At 48.7% G+C, this 15,697-nt stretch overlaps 7 protein-coding genes across 7 annotated transcripts; 3 read left to right on the top strand and 4 right to left on the bottom strand.

The window, feature by feature from the left end:
• Positions 1-338: 338 nt before the first annotated feature.
• On the bottom strand, positions 339-1,538 carry ANOM_005739 (putative phosphonopyruvate decarboxylase; the record flags this gene model as incomplete). Its single annotated transcript, XM_015550996.1, has 1 exon — positions 339-1,538. One exon carries the CDS (start codon positions 1,536-1,538, stop codon positions 339-341), a length of 1,200 nt encoding a protein of 399 aa, XP_015406677.1.
• Positions 1,539-2,700: 1,162 nt separating this feature from the next.
• On the top strand, positions 2,701-3,852 carry ANOM_005738 (uncharacterized protein; the record flags this gene model as incomplete). The annotated part of the gene is made up of 1 exon (XM_015550995.1): positions 2,701-3,852. One exon carries the CDS (start codon positions 2,701-2,703, stop codon positions 3,850-3,852), a length of 1,152 nt encoding a protein of 383 aa, XP_015406676.1.
• Positions 3,853-4,311: 459 nt separating this feature from the next.
• On the bottom strand, positions 4,312-5,499 carry ANOM_005737 (putative phosphoenolpyruvate phosphomutase; the record flags this gene model as incomplete). The annotated part of the gene is made up of 1 exon (XM_015550994.1): positions 4,312-5,499. One exon carries the CDS (start codon positions 5,497-5,499, stop codon positions 4,312-4,314), a length of 1,188 nt encoding a protein of 395 aa, XP_015406683.1.
• Positions 5,500-7,107: 1,608 nt separating this feature from the next.
• ANOM_005736 (putative gibberellin 20-oxidase) lies at positions 7,108-8,306 on the top strand (the record flags this gene model as incomplete). Its single annotated transcript, XM_015550993.1, has 3 exons — positions 7,108-7,559; positions 7,647-7,827; positions 7,875-8,306. The coding sequence occupies 3 exons, from the start codon at positions 7,108-7,110 to the stop codon at positions 8,304-8,306; spliced, it is 1,065 nt and encodes a 354-aa protein (XP_015406682.1).
• Positions 8,307-8,403: 97 nt separating this feature from the next.
• ANOM_005735 (uncharacterized protein) lies at positions 8,404-10,407 on the bottom strand (the record flags this gene model as incomplete). The annotated part of the gene is made up of 2 exons (XM_015550992.1): positions 8,404-10,301; positions 10,356-10,407. 2 exons carry the CDS (start codon positions 10,405-10,407, stop codon positions 8,404-8,406), a joined length of 1,950 nt encoding a protein of 649 aa, XP_015406685.1.
• A 1,168-nt stretch (positions 10,408-11,575) lies between these two features.
• On the top strand, positions 11,576-13,600 carry ANOM_005734 (oligopeptide transporter; the record flags this gene model as incomplete). The annotated part of the gene is made up of 7 exons (XM_015550991.1): positions 11,576-11,768; positions 11,828-12,008; positions 12,065-12,213; positions 12,268-12,376; positions 12,425-12,564; positions 12,611-12,797; positions 12,871-13,600. 7 exons carry the CDS (start codon positions 11,576-11,578, stop codon positions 13,598-13,600), a joined length of 1,689 nt encoding a protein of 562 aa, XP_015406684.1.
• Positions 13,601-14,706: 1,106 nt separating this feature from the next.
• Positions 14,707-15,674, bottom strand: ANOM_005733 (SDR family oxidoreductase; the record flags this gene model as incomplete). Its single annotated transcript, XM_015550990.1, has 2 exons — positions 14,707-14,924; positions 14,981-15,674. The coding sequence occupies 2 exons, from the start codon at positions 15,672-15,674 to the stop codon at positions 14,707-14,709; spliced, it is 912 nt and encodes a 303-aa protein (XP_015406679.1).
• Positions 15,675-15,697: the final 23 nt, after the last annotated feature.

Here is a 15,697-nt window from a genome sequence, read left to right as displayed (position 1 = left end):
AGAGCGTACATCCAATCGATGGACTCAACTTGAACGCAAGATGGTACGTCTTCATCCTGCCTACTATCAATATTATAGAGACCATGGTCTCAGGATAGTATTGCTAGTCATCGAGCAGATTGGCTATTTTTGATATGCAATTATAAAATGGCTTAGAATATACTTCATACGTGAGGGTAGAATAGCTACATAGAAGTATTTGACAGCAAAAACACCATACAACCCTCACTGTCCTGGATCTGCCTGTGTCTGTCGACCGATACAAAACCCCACCCCTCGTTATTGGGCCAGCATACAACCTACCAGATAGACAACACACGCGGCCTGTCGACAACTGTCTATAGCTTGCTATTCGACCCAAAGGAGCCCATGAATGCATGCTTCTGCTCTGTCGGCGTCTCAGTCGGGCGAGGTAGTGATTTGCGCGTATCGTCATTGACGGGGACAAGGATTAGAGCGCTTCGATCAACGGACCGAAGCGCCTTTTTAACCCCATCAGCCGTATCGACAATGAACTTCCTTTCGTATGGTAGTCCCTCAACGAGGGCCAGAAGGTCTCCTCGTCCTATCATCAGTGGCTGGTTGCCGGTCGAACTATGCATTCCGTTATAGATCACTATATGGACGACCCTCTGATCTAGCAACGGGGAGAGAATCGCATTGTTGCCGAGATGCATCATGAAGGAGCCGTCTCCATCTATGCACACGACTCGGTTGGCCCGGCAGCCATTCGACACCCCGTGGGCGAGAGCGTAAGTGTGTCCCATTGCTCCGATGCAGAAGAAATTGCGAGCGATGCTTTGGCCTTTGTTCTTTCTCAGCATCCACAGCTCGCGGCTGTTTCCCCCAAGAGAGGAGACGGAGATATCGTTGGGCTTCAGCGCCCCCAATATGCTTTCGATCGTACCCTCTCTTGACAGGACTGGCCTTTCAGTCGACGATGATAGCCACTTGACTGTCTTCGACTGGGTCGGGGCCGCGGAAGCCCAATGGGCCACCACGGGGCCTGTGTATGCGGCGAAAGACCTTGCGCGAACGAGCAACGCGACGGGGGTGTTGTCTTGCTTTGCTCTGGCTACGAGGCGCCCGACTGAACTCCGAGCCCGAGATAAGCCTTCTGGGAGGATCTCGTACGGAATATTGTTGGCTTCGAGATTCTTCAGGATGTTGGGACCAATGAGGTTATGCTGCGGTTCGTCTTTCTCACCGGGCCGACCACGCCAACCGATCATCAGAAGCATGGGGATACCAAACACCTCCTTGGCCACCAGTGATTGTAGAGGATTCAGTGCATTTGAGTAGCCTGAGTTCTGCATGTAGACTAGGGCCAGATTTCTTGTAGACAGATAGTAGCCGGCAGCTAGGGCTACCGCGGCACCCTCGCTTGCCACCGTAACATGCTTGCGCGTGCACTTTACGGCTGCCAGGTAGACCAAGAAAGGACTCAAAGTTGAGTCGGGGACGCCAAAGCAGCGGTCAATTCCGTTCACCTTGAGGATCTCCCCATCGAATTGCTCTGGATCAAGTGGGGCTTCCATGATCAGAGTTTCTGTTTTGAGGCTTCTTTTAATGGGCTAATGGCTAAGGAAAAATTGAAGAAAGAGTATGTAGCCTTGCCCTTGTACCGCCGCATAGGCTTGAAGTAGAGAATGAACAATGGTTCGTATGAAGCTCCACCTACGGACGGACGCAGCGCCTGTATGTATTTTCCTTCATACAGTCTCTAGCGAAATCGCCTTCGCCATCAGGCATATGATGCTTATCTTCTGGGCCCATTGCCAAGATCGTACCACGAATAAATCGTTGAGCAGTCTTAAATTGTGGGTCTATGCGAATGTAGTCGGGTTCGGGCACATAGCATGGATATTACCGAACATGTATCCTGTGCACTACATTACCAATTTGCAATGGACTTTTATCGTGTATCCTCAGTCCCCGATTTCCGCGTCTCACCCCTTTTTTACCTCCTTTTTAACAGATTGCCCAATAAAATATTTCGGTTCACGCGTGGACAGTGGGACCATAACATACTCATCGTATACTTGCTGGAAAAGGAAGCTTTGTCAACGACTCTAACAGTCTGAGGCCCCTAGTTCCATATCCATCGCTGCGCACATGATTCAGAATGATTATACTGGCCGCGATCGGACACTTTGCGCCATTTTCCAGTCGTGCGACAGAACCACCGCTTCGGGGAACCGCGGAGGAGCTCGGCTATGGATTTAGGTGCAGGGCTGCTGTACCATACATCGATACTAAAGGCTGGGCCGAGTCATGGGTCTTCCTGATTTAGGGATGCATGCATTAGTTAGCAGTCGGTTCCAGCCCGCTGATATCTCCCGAGTGAGGTATTGACTTCACCATTTAGGTAACAGAGCACGCGAGACAGGCTGTACAGTGACCTAGTATAACCCCCTGTTCTTCGTTACATTTTCAACAAATGGGGCACACACCTCACACTGTAGAGCCGGGGACCTCCGGATCCTGCAGGCTCAGGGCTTACGAGAGACTGCATGTCAGACCCTCCACGTCAGGCCCTGTGGATAGCGCGGACAGGGTATATTGCTAGTCTGATTTAACGGAAAACAAATCGTCTCCCCCTTCTGAAGCCGAGACGCTTCGCTTTGGAAAACTCATTTGTCTCTATTTCGGAGAAAATTGCTGAACGATTATTGCAAAAACATAGGATTTTCCGTCCCGATGCACATTACGTCAAATATTCGCAACCTGGAAAAATTCCTCACGGCGTTCCCATGGGCGGACTCTCAACAACTGACGGAAGCCGACCTTATTGAAAATGTCTCTACTCTGCCAGATACTCGGGCTCATCTCTGGGATCTGGTAGCTGCCAAAGTGGTTGCTGTTGGAGACACCGTGACAGAGGATCGCGAGGGCCATGAGCGACCGTTGGTGCTGAACGAGCTGCTGATTGCCCCCCTTGTTGGCCGCGAGTCCAGTCTGGGCCACAGCTCGGTTCTGCCCACTGAGGGAGTCGTGGTGGGCTCAACGATCGACTACGTCAGCACTGGAGGCGGCCTGGGGATATCCCCAGACAATCCTCCCGGCAAGGGCGACCCGTCGAAAGTCCGGATCATCGGCTTATTATGCTATACAGATGGCCAAGTAGCCAAAGCACAGGACTTTGCCAAAGACCTGCCATGCACAGACACGTTGAAACCAGTCATTGTCGTGGTGGGATCCAAGTCTGATGCCGGCAAGACGACCGTCTGCATCGACCTCCTGAAGGGTCTTGCTGCTGAAGGGCGGCAGGTTGGTGTTGCGAAAGCTTCGGGCACTGCGCAGCGCAAGGAGATTGAAGAACTAGCCGTGCATGCGAACGAAGGTCTCGATACGGCGGATGCTGGGATGCCAACCACCTACCCGCCCTCTCAGGAGTCGGACAAGTGGGCCGAATGCACGCACCGAAAGTCACTCCTGGCACTTGAATCAAACCTTCGGGCCCTGTCTGTTGCTAATGAGGTCATCGTGGTGGAGTTCGGAGGCGATTTGCTGTCTGCAAGTGTGCCTGAAATCCTGGAGGACCCAGGTCGCCTGAACATCGTTGCGGTGATCATGGTGGCAGAGTCGGCGACCGCGGCTATCGGAATGGAAACAAAGCTGCTCAGGATCTCTCCCAGTTATGCAAGCATACCCTACTACGTCGCGGGGCCAACAGCAACTCTCAGAGCGAACAGGAATCGTGTGGAGCGTGAGACGCAATGTGCAGGATGTTATGACCTCTGGACCAAGACAAACTCTCATGCATCTCAGAGTCAACGAGATGCGAGCACTGCCTCTTCGCAGAAATTAACACGGAAGGTGCTGGAGCATTGTCGCCTGGGGTCTGTTTAGTTGTTGCGCAGGTAAATGGGCAATGTGATCGTCGAGATCTGGAGACCACTTTTCCAGGCGGATAAAAGCCAAAGATACAATGACTGGGACATCCGTAAGACAGGCTTGTTTGTCTACATGGGCTTTGTACATAGCGAAAATATGACAGCTTCTCCAAGGGGTTTATGGCCATTGAATTCCACACAGGTGTTTCATAGTAGTGGGCTTCTGTGAATGAGAACTGGTCGTCGTTGACAACAATTAAATCTCCCGATTCGACAACAACTTACCACAATTTTACAAGACGTTCTACAAGGCTCACTGTCTGTCTAGAAGTCGTTTTTAATTTTTCTCTAGTAGTAACTATAGCTTTTACAGTCGAGACTGAGGAAAATTCATTCATATATGTAGCGTGATTGAAAATGCCTGAGATTCGAACATCTGTGGATGTTCTTCTTCGAATCATGGGTTACGCTAATCTCAAAGCTTGGCAGTATACAGTTCTTTCCCCTTCTCTTCTTCCAAGAGGAGATTGTTCAGAGGAGAAATTTGCTGGCTGTTTATATTGAGAAGCTCCTTAGCGGTGATGATATAGTTGTCCGCTGCTCTGGCATTTCGGCCCTGGAGAAGTACCTTGATCACTTTCTTCACGTGGATTAAGGCGTATGTCATTGCTAGTGCGCGATATTCCCGTGCTGACTCGCTCAGACTTTCGGCCTTCTCTAATTTCTGTAGAAGGTACCCGAAGTTTCGAAATTGAAGGGCACGATCCCAAGATTTGTTCCCAAACGAGAACCCCGACTGCCTCGTGGCCAGCAAGAAGGTCGATATAGCATCAACTGCGGCAATCTTCGCCCTCATTAAATGATTCGCATAAATGATGATATTTGCCCCAGCCTGATGCAGCTCCTTGTCCGTAATAGAGCCGTAAGTGGTCGGTACTACAACTAGGGGGGTGTCCGCATCTTGGGATCGGAACTGAGTCAGAAATGACAACACCTCGAGCGGGCTTTTCGATTTGCTGTGGATCATAATAGCATCTGCTCCGCAGCTCTTATAGAGTTCCGCACGCGCTAGCGCATCTTCGAGGGCCAGCTGGACCGACGTAAATTCTTTGGCTTCGTTCTCGTCCGGCGTGCGGGTGGTGAAGCTCTCGATCCGTGCAGTAATCATTATCTCTCTATCCCTAGCGGCGTCTCTGAATGCTTGAAGGATCGTGGCAAACTCGTACATATTCGCCTGGCCCTGGGAGTGGGAGGCGCCAGCAAGAGAGTTGACCTTCTGACCCGGCGATGTCAAGCTCTTGTCTTCGATTATCACCATGGAGATACCCAGGGACAGCAGACACGATATTAATTGCGGAATCTCCTCGACATTGCCACCGCTATCTGCGTCGAACGCAGCGCAGAGCGGACGGCGCCCATCCTGCTGAATATTGTTGTTCGAGCCCGACATGTGCACCGCACGTTGAAGGGGAGAGATCAATTCTGTATCTGGGATCCCCAAATACGTGGTCTGGGTCAGGCCACTTAGCCAAATTCCATCAAACGACTCGCCATCCTCACTGAATGTCCCGCGGATTGTCTCCTTAGTGGCATGGTCATGAGCCTCCAGTAGCCGAACTCGGCCCTGGCTTTTCTTCAATACAGACTTGATGGAAGGGGACATTGTACGAACTCGGGTGACAGTCAATTTGCTAAAGGCTCCAGTACCACCAAATCCGATATCTCTCTGCTGCCTTTGAGTATGTCAAGCGACCTCTCATAGATTCAGGTAGGCGACTACGCTACGTGCATATAAATCGAAGGATCCTATCCTTGCAAGGAGCCTTGACCTATGTGGTCCGGTTTCGTTAAAGGAAATTTCATGCATCCTGAAGGCTGAGCCACGTCATCGACTTGAGTAATTATGCCAAACCCTGTCAAGCCTTTGTATAGCATTCTAGAGATTTCAACCTAATGCACACTGGAACAGATGAACGGAACGCCTTTCTTCTTACTCGATTCCAGAGAATTCTTACAAAAAACGTCAAATAGGCATTTTCACTTTGTCCACCAAAGGTGACCCAGTATTGTTTGCTTATAGACCAAATATACAAGGTGATACGTGGAAACCTGCATTCATTACTCGCCGCGGAACAGGCGCACCAGTGAGAAGGCGTGCGATCTGCTTGTTTAGTTGGCCAACACGTACACGCGGAGGCTATACAACGGGCTCTGATATGCAAAGTCCGATTTGACCTATGCGCAGTGTCCAACATGCTCGAGGTCGAAGTGGGTCTCGTTTCTATCCCTGTTCGTTTTGGTACTTGTGCTGTCCAATGACAAAATATAGAGGTAGCCTGGAACTCGTTCGAAGGTGATGTTTATCGCGTTGGTATTGTTAGTTACTCTACCCTACATACCGAGGGTGAAGCATACATATGACATATGACAGATATGGTCTATGCGCATCGGAATCTCCTAGAGAGGCAGGCAGCTAATTTTATCATGTCACATCATCCGGGCCCATGCAGTACGCTACAAGCCCATTTATTCTTTTTTGGGGAAGGTATCATCCCGGTCCACACGCACTCCACCAATCATAGGCTGAATATGCAAGCTGATACCTGGAAATCTGTATGTCACTTGCTGCGGAACGGACGGCACGGATGGACCGGTGGCAAAGTGAGTGATCTGCACTGGAAGCCCACTTGTTCTCTTCCGGGGTGGTGGTATAATCCAGGCCCACTTATACAGCACCGACAATGCTTGTTTCTCAGCTCGTTATCCAGCCAGTAAGATCAAGGATATCAGAGGAACTTTAGAATCTAAGAAAAGACGACTGCAGCTAAAATCTTACGTAGTACTCTCTTAGTATTTTTTTAACTGGTAACTAGCCCTTGCTAGCCCACTTAGGCTTATCAATATATGATTTAGTAGGGTTACAATCCCACTCGAAGGGTTTTCTGAGACAAAGAACAAATCTACGATAACAGTAATCTTAGTTGACTCCCTGTTCCCTAGTTTAATAGAGGATGAGGTATATATTATTATACAAGTACATGTAATACTTGTATTTTATTTCCCAAGTAATAAATATTTACAGTCACTGTAAACCGATATCCTGACTTATATATCAAGGTATTATGAAAATTGATTTATAATTCTTAGGCATGTGACCCAATGATATCATACTATAGTACCCTTGCGTATAAGAAGTTGACCAAATATGAGGACACTACGAAGTTTGAAATGCCACACCACCGCAGTAGATCGCTTGTCAGATACGGCAGAGATGTCATCTACCAGGAAGATACCAGTCCTTGATTTGAAACTCGCAGAGGATCCCTCAACGCGAGGACTTCTTCTTGATCAGTTGCATGATGCATTATTCAACATCGGCTTTCTGTATATTTCCAACCATGGAGTCTCGGAAGAGATCATAAGTGCTTTGGCAGAGAAGCTTCCGGCGCTCTTTCATTTGCCGCTAGAACGAAAGAGAGAGTTGTCTAAAACTAAATCCCCCCAGTTCCTTGGTTTTAGTGACTTTGCCCAGGAAACCACTCAGGGGAAGCTTGATTTGAGGGAGCAATACGACATTGCTACGGAGCTGCCTGAGGTCTACCAGAAGGATGCAGTCCCGAACGACCGGGGAAGAGATTTTTCGAACTTGTACTGGAGGCTCAGGGGTCCAAACGTGTGGCCGTCAGAAAATGAAGTGCCTGGCTTTAAGAAAGCGGCTAACGAGTAGGTACCTACATGACGATCAGCAGCAAGTGGTTTCGACTGACATTTCCTCATTTTCTTGAATGCGTTCGCCGAATTATCCTACAGGTTCGTGCATCTCGTGGAGGAAGCATTTGGCATCCCAACAGGGACATTCGATGGCTTCTTCAACGAGAATGCAGCTTCCGCCACCGCCGATTCCACCCCAGAGGGCGACTTTCTTCCTCCTCAGCATCGGCTTAGACTCAACTTCTACCCGGCCATGCAGCCAGAGCAAGAGGGCCAAGGCGTAGGCCCGCACAAGGATATGGCTGGATGGCTCACCTTCTACACCAGGTTGGTTCCGAATGTGCCCTGGATGTGCAAGGCAGAGACGGCAGTTGGATTCCTGTGGACCCAATCCCAAACACTCTCGTTGTCAACTTAGGCTACGCCTTTGAAGCGGCCACTGAGGGTGCAGCCAGAGCCACAGTTCATCGAGTAAGGGCACCTTCACAGAAAGATCGATACTCGATTCCCTTTTTCATGGGTTTACCACTCGAACTTAAGCTCTCAGAGGTGAGGAGCTTTATCCCAGAGAGTGTCAGGGCATTGAGACGCAAAGAGCTGGAGAATGGCGAATGGACCATAGACCAGAAGATCGAAACCTTTTTGGACCCGAGATGGGACAGCATCGGTGAATCCGTACTGAGAAGGTTCATTAGAGGATACAGGGAAACAGCTCTAAAATTCTATGGGCAGGAGGTGTACCAGTACTACACTCAGTGAACCCGTGTGGGTAGGCTTACTTATGCTTTCATTGCAATTTTGGATAGTGATAAATTGACGAACTCGATGCAAAGTTGACTACCTACTGAACCAGCGTTCATTCAATTTCGTACGTGAAACTCCTTCGTACTTTCTGTCCCAGCCTGAGACAGTCCTCTCTACTCCTTCTACTGGCCACGGAAAAATATGCTAGGTAGCTGAATACTTTGGCCTTGGGTCCGAGTAATTTGTCCCCCTTTTTCTTCATCGTCTTATAGTCTACGATGGCCAATCGTAGATCTTCATGCCGCTCCAACATCTCTTTGCCGGCGTCAAGACTTTTCATCACGCCACTTTTGTCCTCTGGAATGATGATGACCTGAAGCCACCATTGTGGGCCATGGCAGAAAGGTACGCTCAGCGCACGACATCGATCAAAGTCGCCGAGAGCGGCCAGTATGTGATTGGCATAGTAGTCCACACCGTAGGTCAACAGCGTAGCACTACTCACAAAATAACCACCCGGTCGAGCATTGATCTCATGCAGGTAGAAGGAGGGTTCCTCGTTGCCTTGTACCCGATCGCTGGGATACAAGTCAACAATGCCATCACGCGTATCGTACGCTTTGGATGCATAGCGAATTCGCCCCTCGCAGTGAAAGACGCCGGTCCGGAAGCCTTGCCGCAAAAGGGTTTGATGAATCGAATCCTTCGTAACTTGAATTTCTTTTGGGGAAAGCCCTGTCGGGAGAACCATATCTGTCTCCATGAAGGAGCCGTTCATTGCATTCCCAGCCTTTTCGCCAGCTTTGGGAAAGTCATCTGCAACCTCAAAGAAGATGATATCCCCTTCGATCAGAACAAAATTAGCATCAACTTCAGGCCCCTCGATATACGGCTCAATCATCACATCCGACCGCGGGTTTGGCCCTTCACTGTGTCGACTTGAAGCCCGTGCGACTGCTTGAATGAGTTCTTCTTCGGTCTGCACTTTGGCAACACACTCACTACCCCACCCCATACAGGGTTTCACGATTACAGGGTATTTAATGGGCGAATTCGTCTTGGACCGCAGCCGTGTGCGTAACTCGTCGATATTGAAGATCTTGAATGCTCCTCCGTTATCGGGTTCCATCTCTCGCGTCTTGAACTTGTCTCCAGCAATGATGTATGACTCGGGTGGCGCAGACCGGAACCCCAATATTTGACAAGCTCGTGCAGTGCCGATTGCTCCAGCATTGTTGACCGTCACAAGCGCATGGATAGGCTTGTCGTAGCTACGCACCGCGGCCACGATGCGGTCTACGAACCCTTGGTCAGCGGTGATATCGGTTGGAATAAAAGCTTCTCGTAAAAAGCTCCAGCGGTCATCATCCTTCTGAAACCAATGCCCGTCATGGTCCAGAATCACCACCTTGATGCCCAATGATCGAGCGGCTTCCCATATGCGCCTCCCGCTCTCCAGGTCCTCCTTGCCTTTTATCCACGCGATGCGTTTCTCTTCAATTGGCTCAGGCGAGATCCATGCGAATGATAACCTGTTCGCTAACTCGACCTCCAGACTGGCAAGCTGCTGTTCGCTCTGGACTTGAACGGCTCCAACAGCATGGGGTAGAAGATCAAGTACGCTCAATGGAGATTTACTATCCAGGCATCGGAAATCAGGAGCTTTAATTTCTTCTCTTGGCGTCAAAAAGCTTTCGACACTCAACGCACCCTCGTAACCTTCCAGACGCCGCTCAAGGAAGTCGGACCTGACCGTGAAGCCAGACTTTACGGGCAGAATGAACTTGATAGCAAGAACGGAAGATGCCGGCAGCGGCTGCTGGAGAAGACGTATGAGAAAATTGGACGCACGATCGTCCGATCTTAATTGCAAGGCATTAAGTGCGCTTGATGGAGGTAGCAGCGCGGCGCTACTACCAATCGACAAGAGATCTAGTGTCACATCTAGAGTTCTATGTAGAGGCTCTCCGGGTGCAACAATATTGGCTTGCCACAACCCGTCGACGTAGACTACCAACAACGTCAGTGTTCAGTGAGAGGCAAAAGCACAGCGAGGCTGAATACCATCCTTCCCTTCTACCTTGTATTGGAACTTGCTTGCCTCCACACTAGGCATCATGAATCGTAAAGAAATGCTGATTAAAACTTGATGAAGATAATACGTGCGAGCAAGAGGGGTACGGTACTCTCGTCAGGCAACTTCGGGGGTAAGCGGCGGCACTTTAACAGTTTAACTCGTACTTCATAGAGTCCACTGGTCACATGTTGGACACTGTGCATAGATCAAATCCGGCTTAGCATGTGCGTATTGGTCAACTATCTGTACACCAGATTTACAGTATCTGTAGAGGTTGTACATTTGCAAAATAAAATACGAATACAAGTATACATATTTGGATAATCATATATATCTTATTTTCTACTGAGCTAGAGGGCAGGGAGTCAACTAAGGTTAATGGTGGGGTAGCTTTGTACCCCAGGTAGAGAGTGGCGTATGGCTAGGTTAGAACCCCCCGGGAACAGGGTTACAGAACACATTGTATACTTTTTTTCATTCCCGCCCGTTCCGCGGCAAGTAATAAATGAAGATTTCCATATATCACCTTAGATTTGGTCTATAGTTGGTGGTGTAAGTGGACCTGGATTATGCCTTCCCAGAACGAAGCGAATGGCCACGTACGCAATCCAGCCACCAATGTATTCCATACCAAACAGCCATTTCGTGTATCTTGGTACCTCAATGAGATTGTTTGTAAATCATGGCCCAAAATTACTTGTAATATACAACGTGCTCAATAATAATATCATCAAAAATTCATAAGAAAAGTTTAACATTGCCCTGTACTTTTGGCTGTATATATATAACTTAGTGTAATTTTAAGATCCATTCATTGATTTAAAAATTCATTTTAAACGCATGTTCTCTTTTTCTACTAAATAATAGAGTAAACATGTAATTTTCGGTTAGTCCATACAAATTCCAGGGCACATAACCCCTGGCTATAAGCAGTAAATTTCTAAAAAACACAGTGGAAGATGTGGGTAAAAGTAGTGTGCAAAATGATCCGTACTATTGTCAGACAGGAACAAAACAGTCGGGTACCTACCTCACCGTCTGTTACGGAGTTGATCGGCGGTAAGCTTTGTGGCTAACGATGGTGTAATTCTTGATGTTCCCACATGTCCGATTTGCTGTCAGCCCCCCTTCTCGCTCGTGTGATATATAGGTAATCATGGGAATGTCCATTTTTGGTAACCATTCACTTGTACCGTTTTCCAATGCGATGGCGAGGATTGTTGATACTGGAAGCGGCCCTTCGGGCATTGATCATGAATCTCTCTCGGCTCGAGATGCTACAGATGAAGAGATTGGGTCTTTGAGACATGTCGTTGACAAGCTACCCAGAAAAGTCTGGGTCTCCTTGATCGTAAGTGGAGCAGAGCGCTTCACATACTACACAATCACAACTCCTTGGCGTAGGTGCACAGCGAGATGATGGGACATGATATGATATACTGCTAAGACATAATGGCAGAGAACTACATACAGAATGATCCGGGTGATGGTGCCGTGCCAGGTGCTCTTGGGCTGGGGCAGTCTCGCGCGACCATGATCTTCAACGCCTTCTACTTATTCTATTACTTGGTGCCCATCCCTTTCGCCCTTGTGTCGGATGCATGGCTAGGGCGATACGTGGTTCTCTGTATCAGCCTGAGGTGCGTGTGAGCGGGTCAAGGCACCAGGACTTGGCCAGGTTGCTAACACAATATAGCTTGTATTTCTGTGGCACGCTCGTACAGTTTATAACGTCTCTACCCTCGCTTTTTCGCTATGAATCAGGCCTCGCGGGCCTTATTCTCTCTATGATATTAATAGGTCTCGGTGTTGGAGGAACAAAAGCAGCAATCACGCCCTTCATCGGTATTTTATCCTGTGAAGCACCTTATATTGGATTAAATCTAATAATGGCATTAGGAGATCAATACCCGGTCAAGCCTCCACAAGTCAAGACCCTGGCAACCGGAGAACGCGTGATCATAGATCGAACTTTGACCTTGCAGTATATTTACAACGTCTACTACTGGTTAGCATCTTCAAGAATCAATGGGTGGCACAGGCTAACCCATAGTAGGATCACCAATATCGCCGCACTCTCTATCCTGGCGTCGACTTATCTCGAGAAGGAACGTGGCTTCTGGGCGGCTAATGTCCTTGCGTTGTGCTCATCCTGGATTGGGGTTGCCTTGCTTGCTATATTTGGCAAGGAACTCGGTGCGTTCCCACATACCAACATTAGGGTGTGGCTGATTAGTTGCAGAACGGTACCCAGCTCAAGGTGGTGTTTTGTTACAAGCTGGAAAGGTTCTGACATATGCTATCCACGATAAGTTCAAGATGGATGCTGCACGACCACACTACCAATTAGAAAAACACAATCGGGCAGTCCCATGGACGGATCGTTTCGTTACAGAGATTCAAAGTGGGCTTCGTGCATGTCAAGTCATGTAAACTTTTTCCCCCTGGAATTCTCCCTTTGGGATACGGGACACGAGAGCTTACTGACCGTGTGACGGATAGGGCCTGGTTCGTGTTGTTCCATCTTGGTATCAACCAAATGACCAACAACCTCGTTTCGCAAGCAGGCGAAATGCAGCTCGCTGGCTTTCCCAACGACGGGATTCAGGTTCTAAACCCAATCGCCTGCGTTTTACTTGGCCCAGTCATCCAGAAACTACTCTACCCAACCCTTGCTAGATACCATATCCCCTTTGGTCCCCTCATGCGCATGACTATGGCCTTCTTGACAATGGCAGCGACGTTCGCCTACGCTGCTGGAGTGCAGAAGATGATTTATAATTCTGGTCCCTGCTACGAGGCTCCATTGGTTTGTCCGGCAGCGCAAAGAGTCGGACAGTCCGCCTTGCCTAATGAAATCAAGGTCTGGGTGCAGACGCCTATATATGTGATCTTAGCTGTGTCTGAAATATTCGGCTTCGTCACTCTCAGTGAGTATAGCTACAGCAAGGCACCTAAGGATATGCGCACTGTAGTCCAGTCGATGAGGCAGCTGAGTGCTGGCATTGGAAGCGCTATCGGTATAGCTCTCGGTCCGGTTTCACGTGATCCAAAGGTATTATGGATGGACGTCGGATTGGCAGTAAGTTTGGGGCTTTCAGGGCCACTATTTTGGGCGGTTATGGGTCACCTTGAAAAAGAACAGGACGATATGGACACGATGCTTCTGAACGATGACCGGAGTAGGGAGGCACACACTGGGGGTGAGGCCATTTCAGGCACTAAGAACTGAATATCTTAACCGACTGATATTCGGCTGTACATACATGCGCTTTTAGTAAACCACATTGCAGAAGAGGCTACGATAGAGGATGTGACATGGGAGATGCGGGTGAGGAAAGATTGGGATTATGGTGTCCTGGGAATTGCCGTTGAGCCAGTCTGACTTGTGGAGCTCGATACATTGACTGTGTCTCATCTTGTCCCTCTCTGGAGCAACGCTCCGACCAGAAGTCACATAGCTTCTCCATGGTACTATTTAGAAATATTGAGCTACAACCAGCTGGAAAGTCTTGGAGAGGGGGACACATACTGAGGAGCTAGTACTTCTAATGTATATAGAAGACACCGGTTTCTCGTTCTCTGCTGTACATAAAAGTCCGCGTGGTGACCTTCTTCAGAAGAATTCGCTTCCTCTGTATTAACTCCAGCACTACACTGGCAAGTACCAAGTAGAAATGGGATTAGAAAAGTATGATTTGGAGAACTGAAAATCGTAAAGTTTAGGCAGAAAATTCTGAAAGCAAGATACTAATGGAATATCTACATCTGATCGGTAATCATTTATCCTGCAAAGAAGATTAAAACGCAGGCTAAAATGTCTAGATGGGTCTCTCCATATTTCACTATCGGTTCACTATAGCCGATAGGCATCCTATAGTTTTTGCCAAGGTATCGTGTTATCTTATACTGCTAGATCGACGAATTAGGCAAACGTCTGAGATCAATACGGAGCATACTCTATGCAGAATTGAATATCGAAGTCGCAGTTGTCGACACCCTAAAATACGAGGCAATGCAATGACTTGGGTATTCTTGGTATTTCGTTTGCCATGAAATCAAATACCATCGTCTGTGTGGGTGACTTAGGACTATGCGGTGGTAAGCCGATCGGATGAACGAGCTCGAAGGTGAGATCCAGCCGAACCAATTTTCTGAACAAGTTGATTAAAGAAAGAACGAAAATCATGAGCCAGGTTCAAACAGATCGCTCTGATTAGACATCGGCAGAACCCACCATGGACCGAAAATCCATGAGTAGGTATTATAGTTATGAAAATCGGAATATCAGTCGCCTTCAGGCTGACACCCTTCTGGAGTAGGTCCATCGAGTACCGGCTAAACGCTACCATCAGTCTGAGTCTTCCAACTGGACTTCCAGCCAGCACTATCAAACGGCCACCCAACCAATCCAATACTGAGTATTGGACTCGCTGCGATCTCCTCCTCTTTCGCCTTGAGTTCATCAACGTCCCAGTTCGCCCACAGATATTTACCTCTCAAGAAATGTGCTTCGCCGCTTGCGAGCCAAACATTGAAGCTTGCCGGCAGAGAAACTGATACAAGAGTTAGTCTATGGAAAAACTCTTTAATCAATCCGCGTACTACTTACCATCATCCGCGAAGCCCATAGCAGCAACGCCGCCCGCTTCCCTATTCATCGCCGTGTCCACCACGCCCGGCTGTACATGAAAAACACTCAGCTGCGGGTTTGCAAAAGCGAAAGAATCCCAAAGTCGAAAGACCGCCAACTTGGCAATGCTATAGGAAGAAAACCCCGGGGTAAAATTGATATGTGCTGCAGACGAAGAAGTCTCAATGGCAACCGCATCCTTTGACGCGTACCGAAGGAATGCCTGCGCGATGTTCAACGATCCTTTCAGGTTCTGTTCAATGGCATCGAGAAACTTGTCACCGTCCACATCACCGACGGCATCCTGAGGGCCAATCACTGCCGCGTTGCTGACGAGAACGTGTACATTTCCGTCGCCGATGAATCTGCCGAACACTCCATCAACTTCGTTTTTCTTCGTGATGTCGGTAGAAGCCACGAGTACTTCCACGCCAGAGCATTTGGTGTCGATGGAGGCTTTCGTGTTGAGAAGGGGTTGTTCTCTACGACCGAGGAGGACGATACGAGATGCGCCTGCTTCTGCGAAATGGCGAGCGGTCTCTGCGCCGATACCGCTTCCTCCTCCAGTTATTACGATGGTTTTTCCTTTGGCGGAAAGCTCGGGGCGGGTGGGAGATATGGATTGGTATGTTTCCGTGTGCCACTTTGAGGTTGCGGATGGAAAGGGAGCCATGCTGATTGTGAAATGTATACAGA

This window comes from Aspergillus nomiae (assembly GCF_001204775.2).
Source record: "Aspergillus nomiae NRRL 13137 chromosome Unknown contig00143, whole genome shotgun sequence".
Taxonomy (NCBI): Eukaryota; Fungi; Ascomycota; class Eurotiomycetes; order Eurotiales; family Aspergillaceae; genus Aspergillus; species Aspergillus nomiae.
The sequence above is the reverse complement of the archived record's forward strand: the minus strand, read 5'-3'. Positions and strand labels throughout refer to the sequence as shown.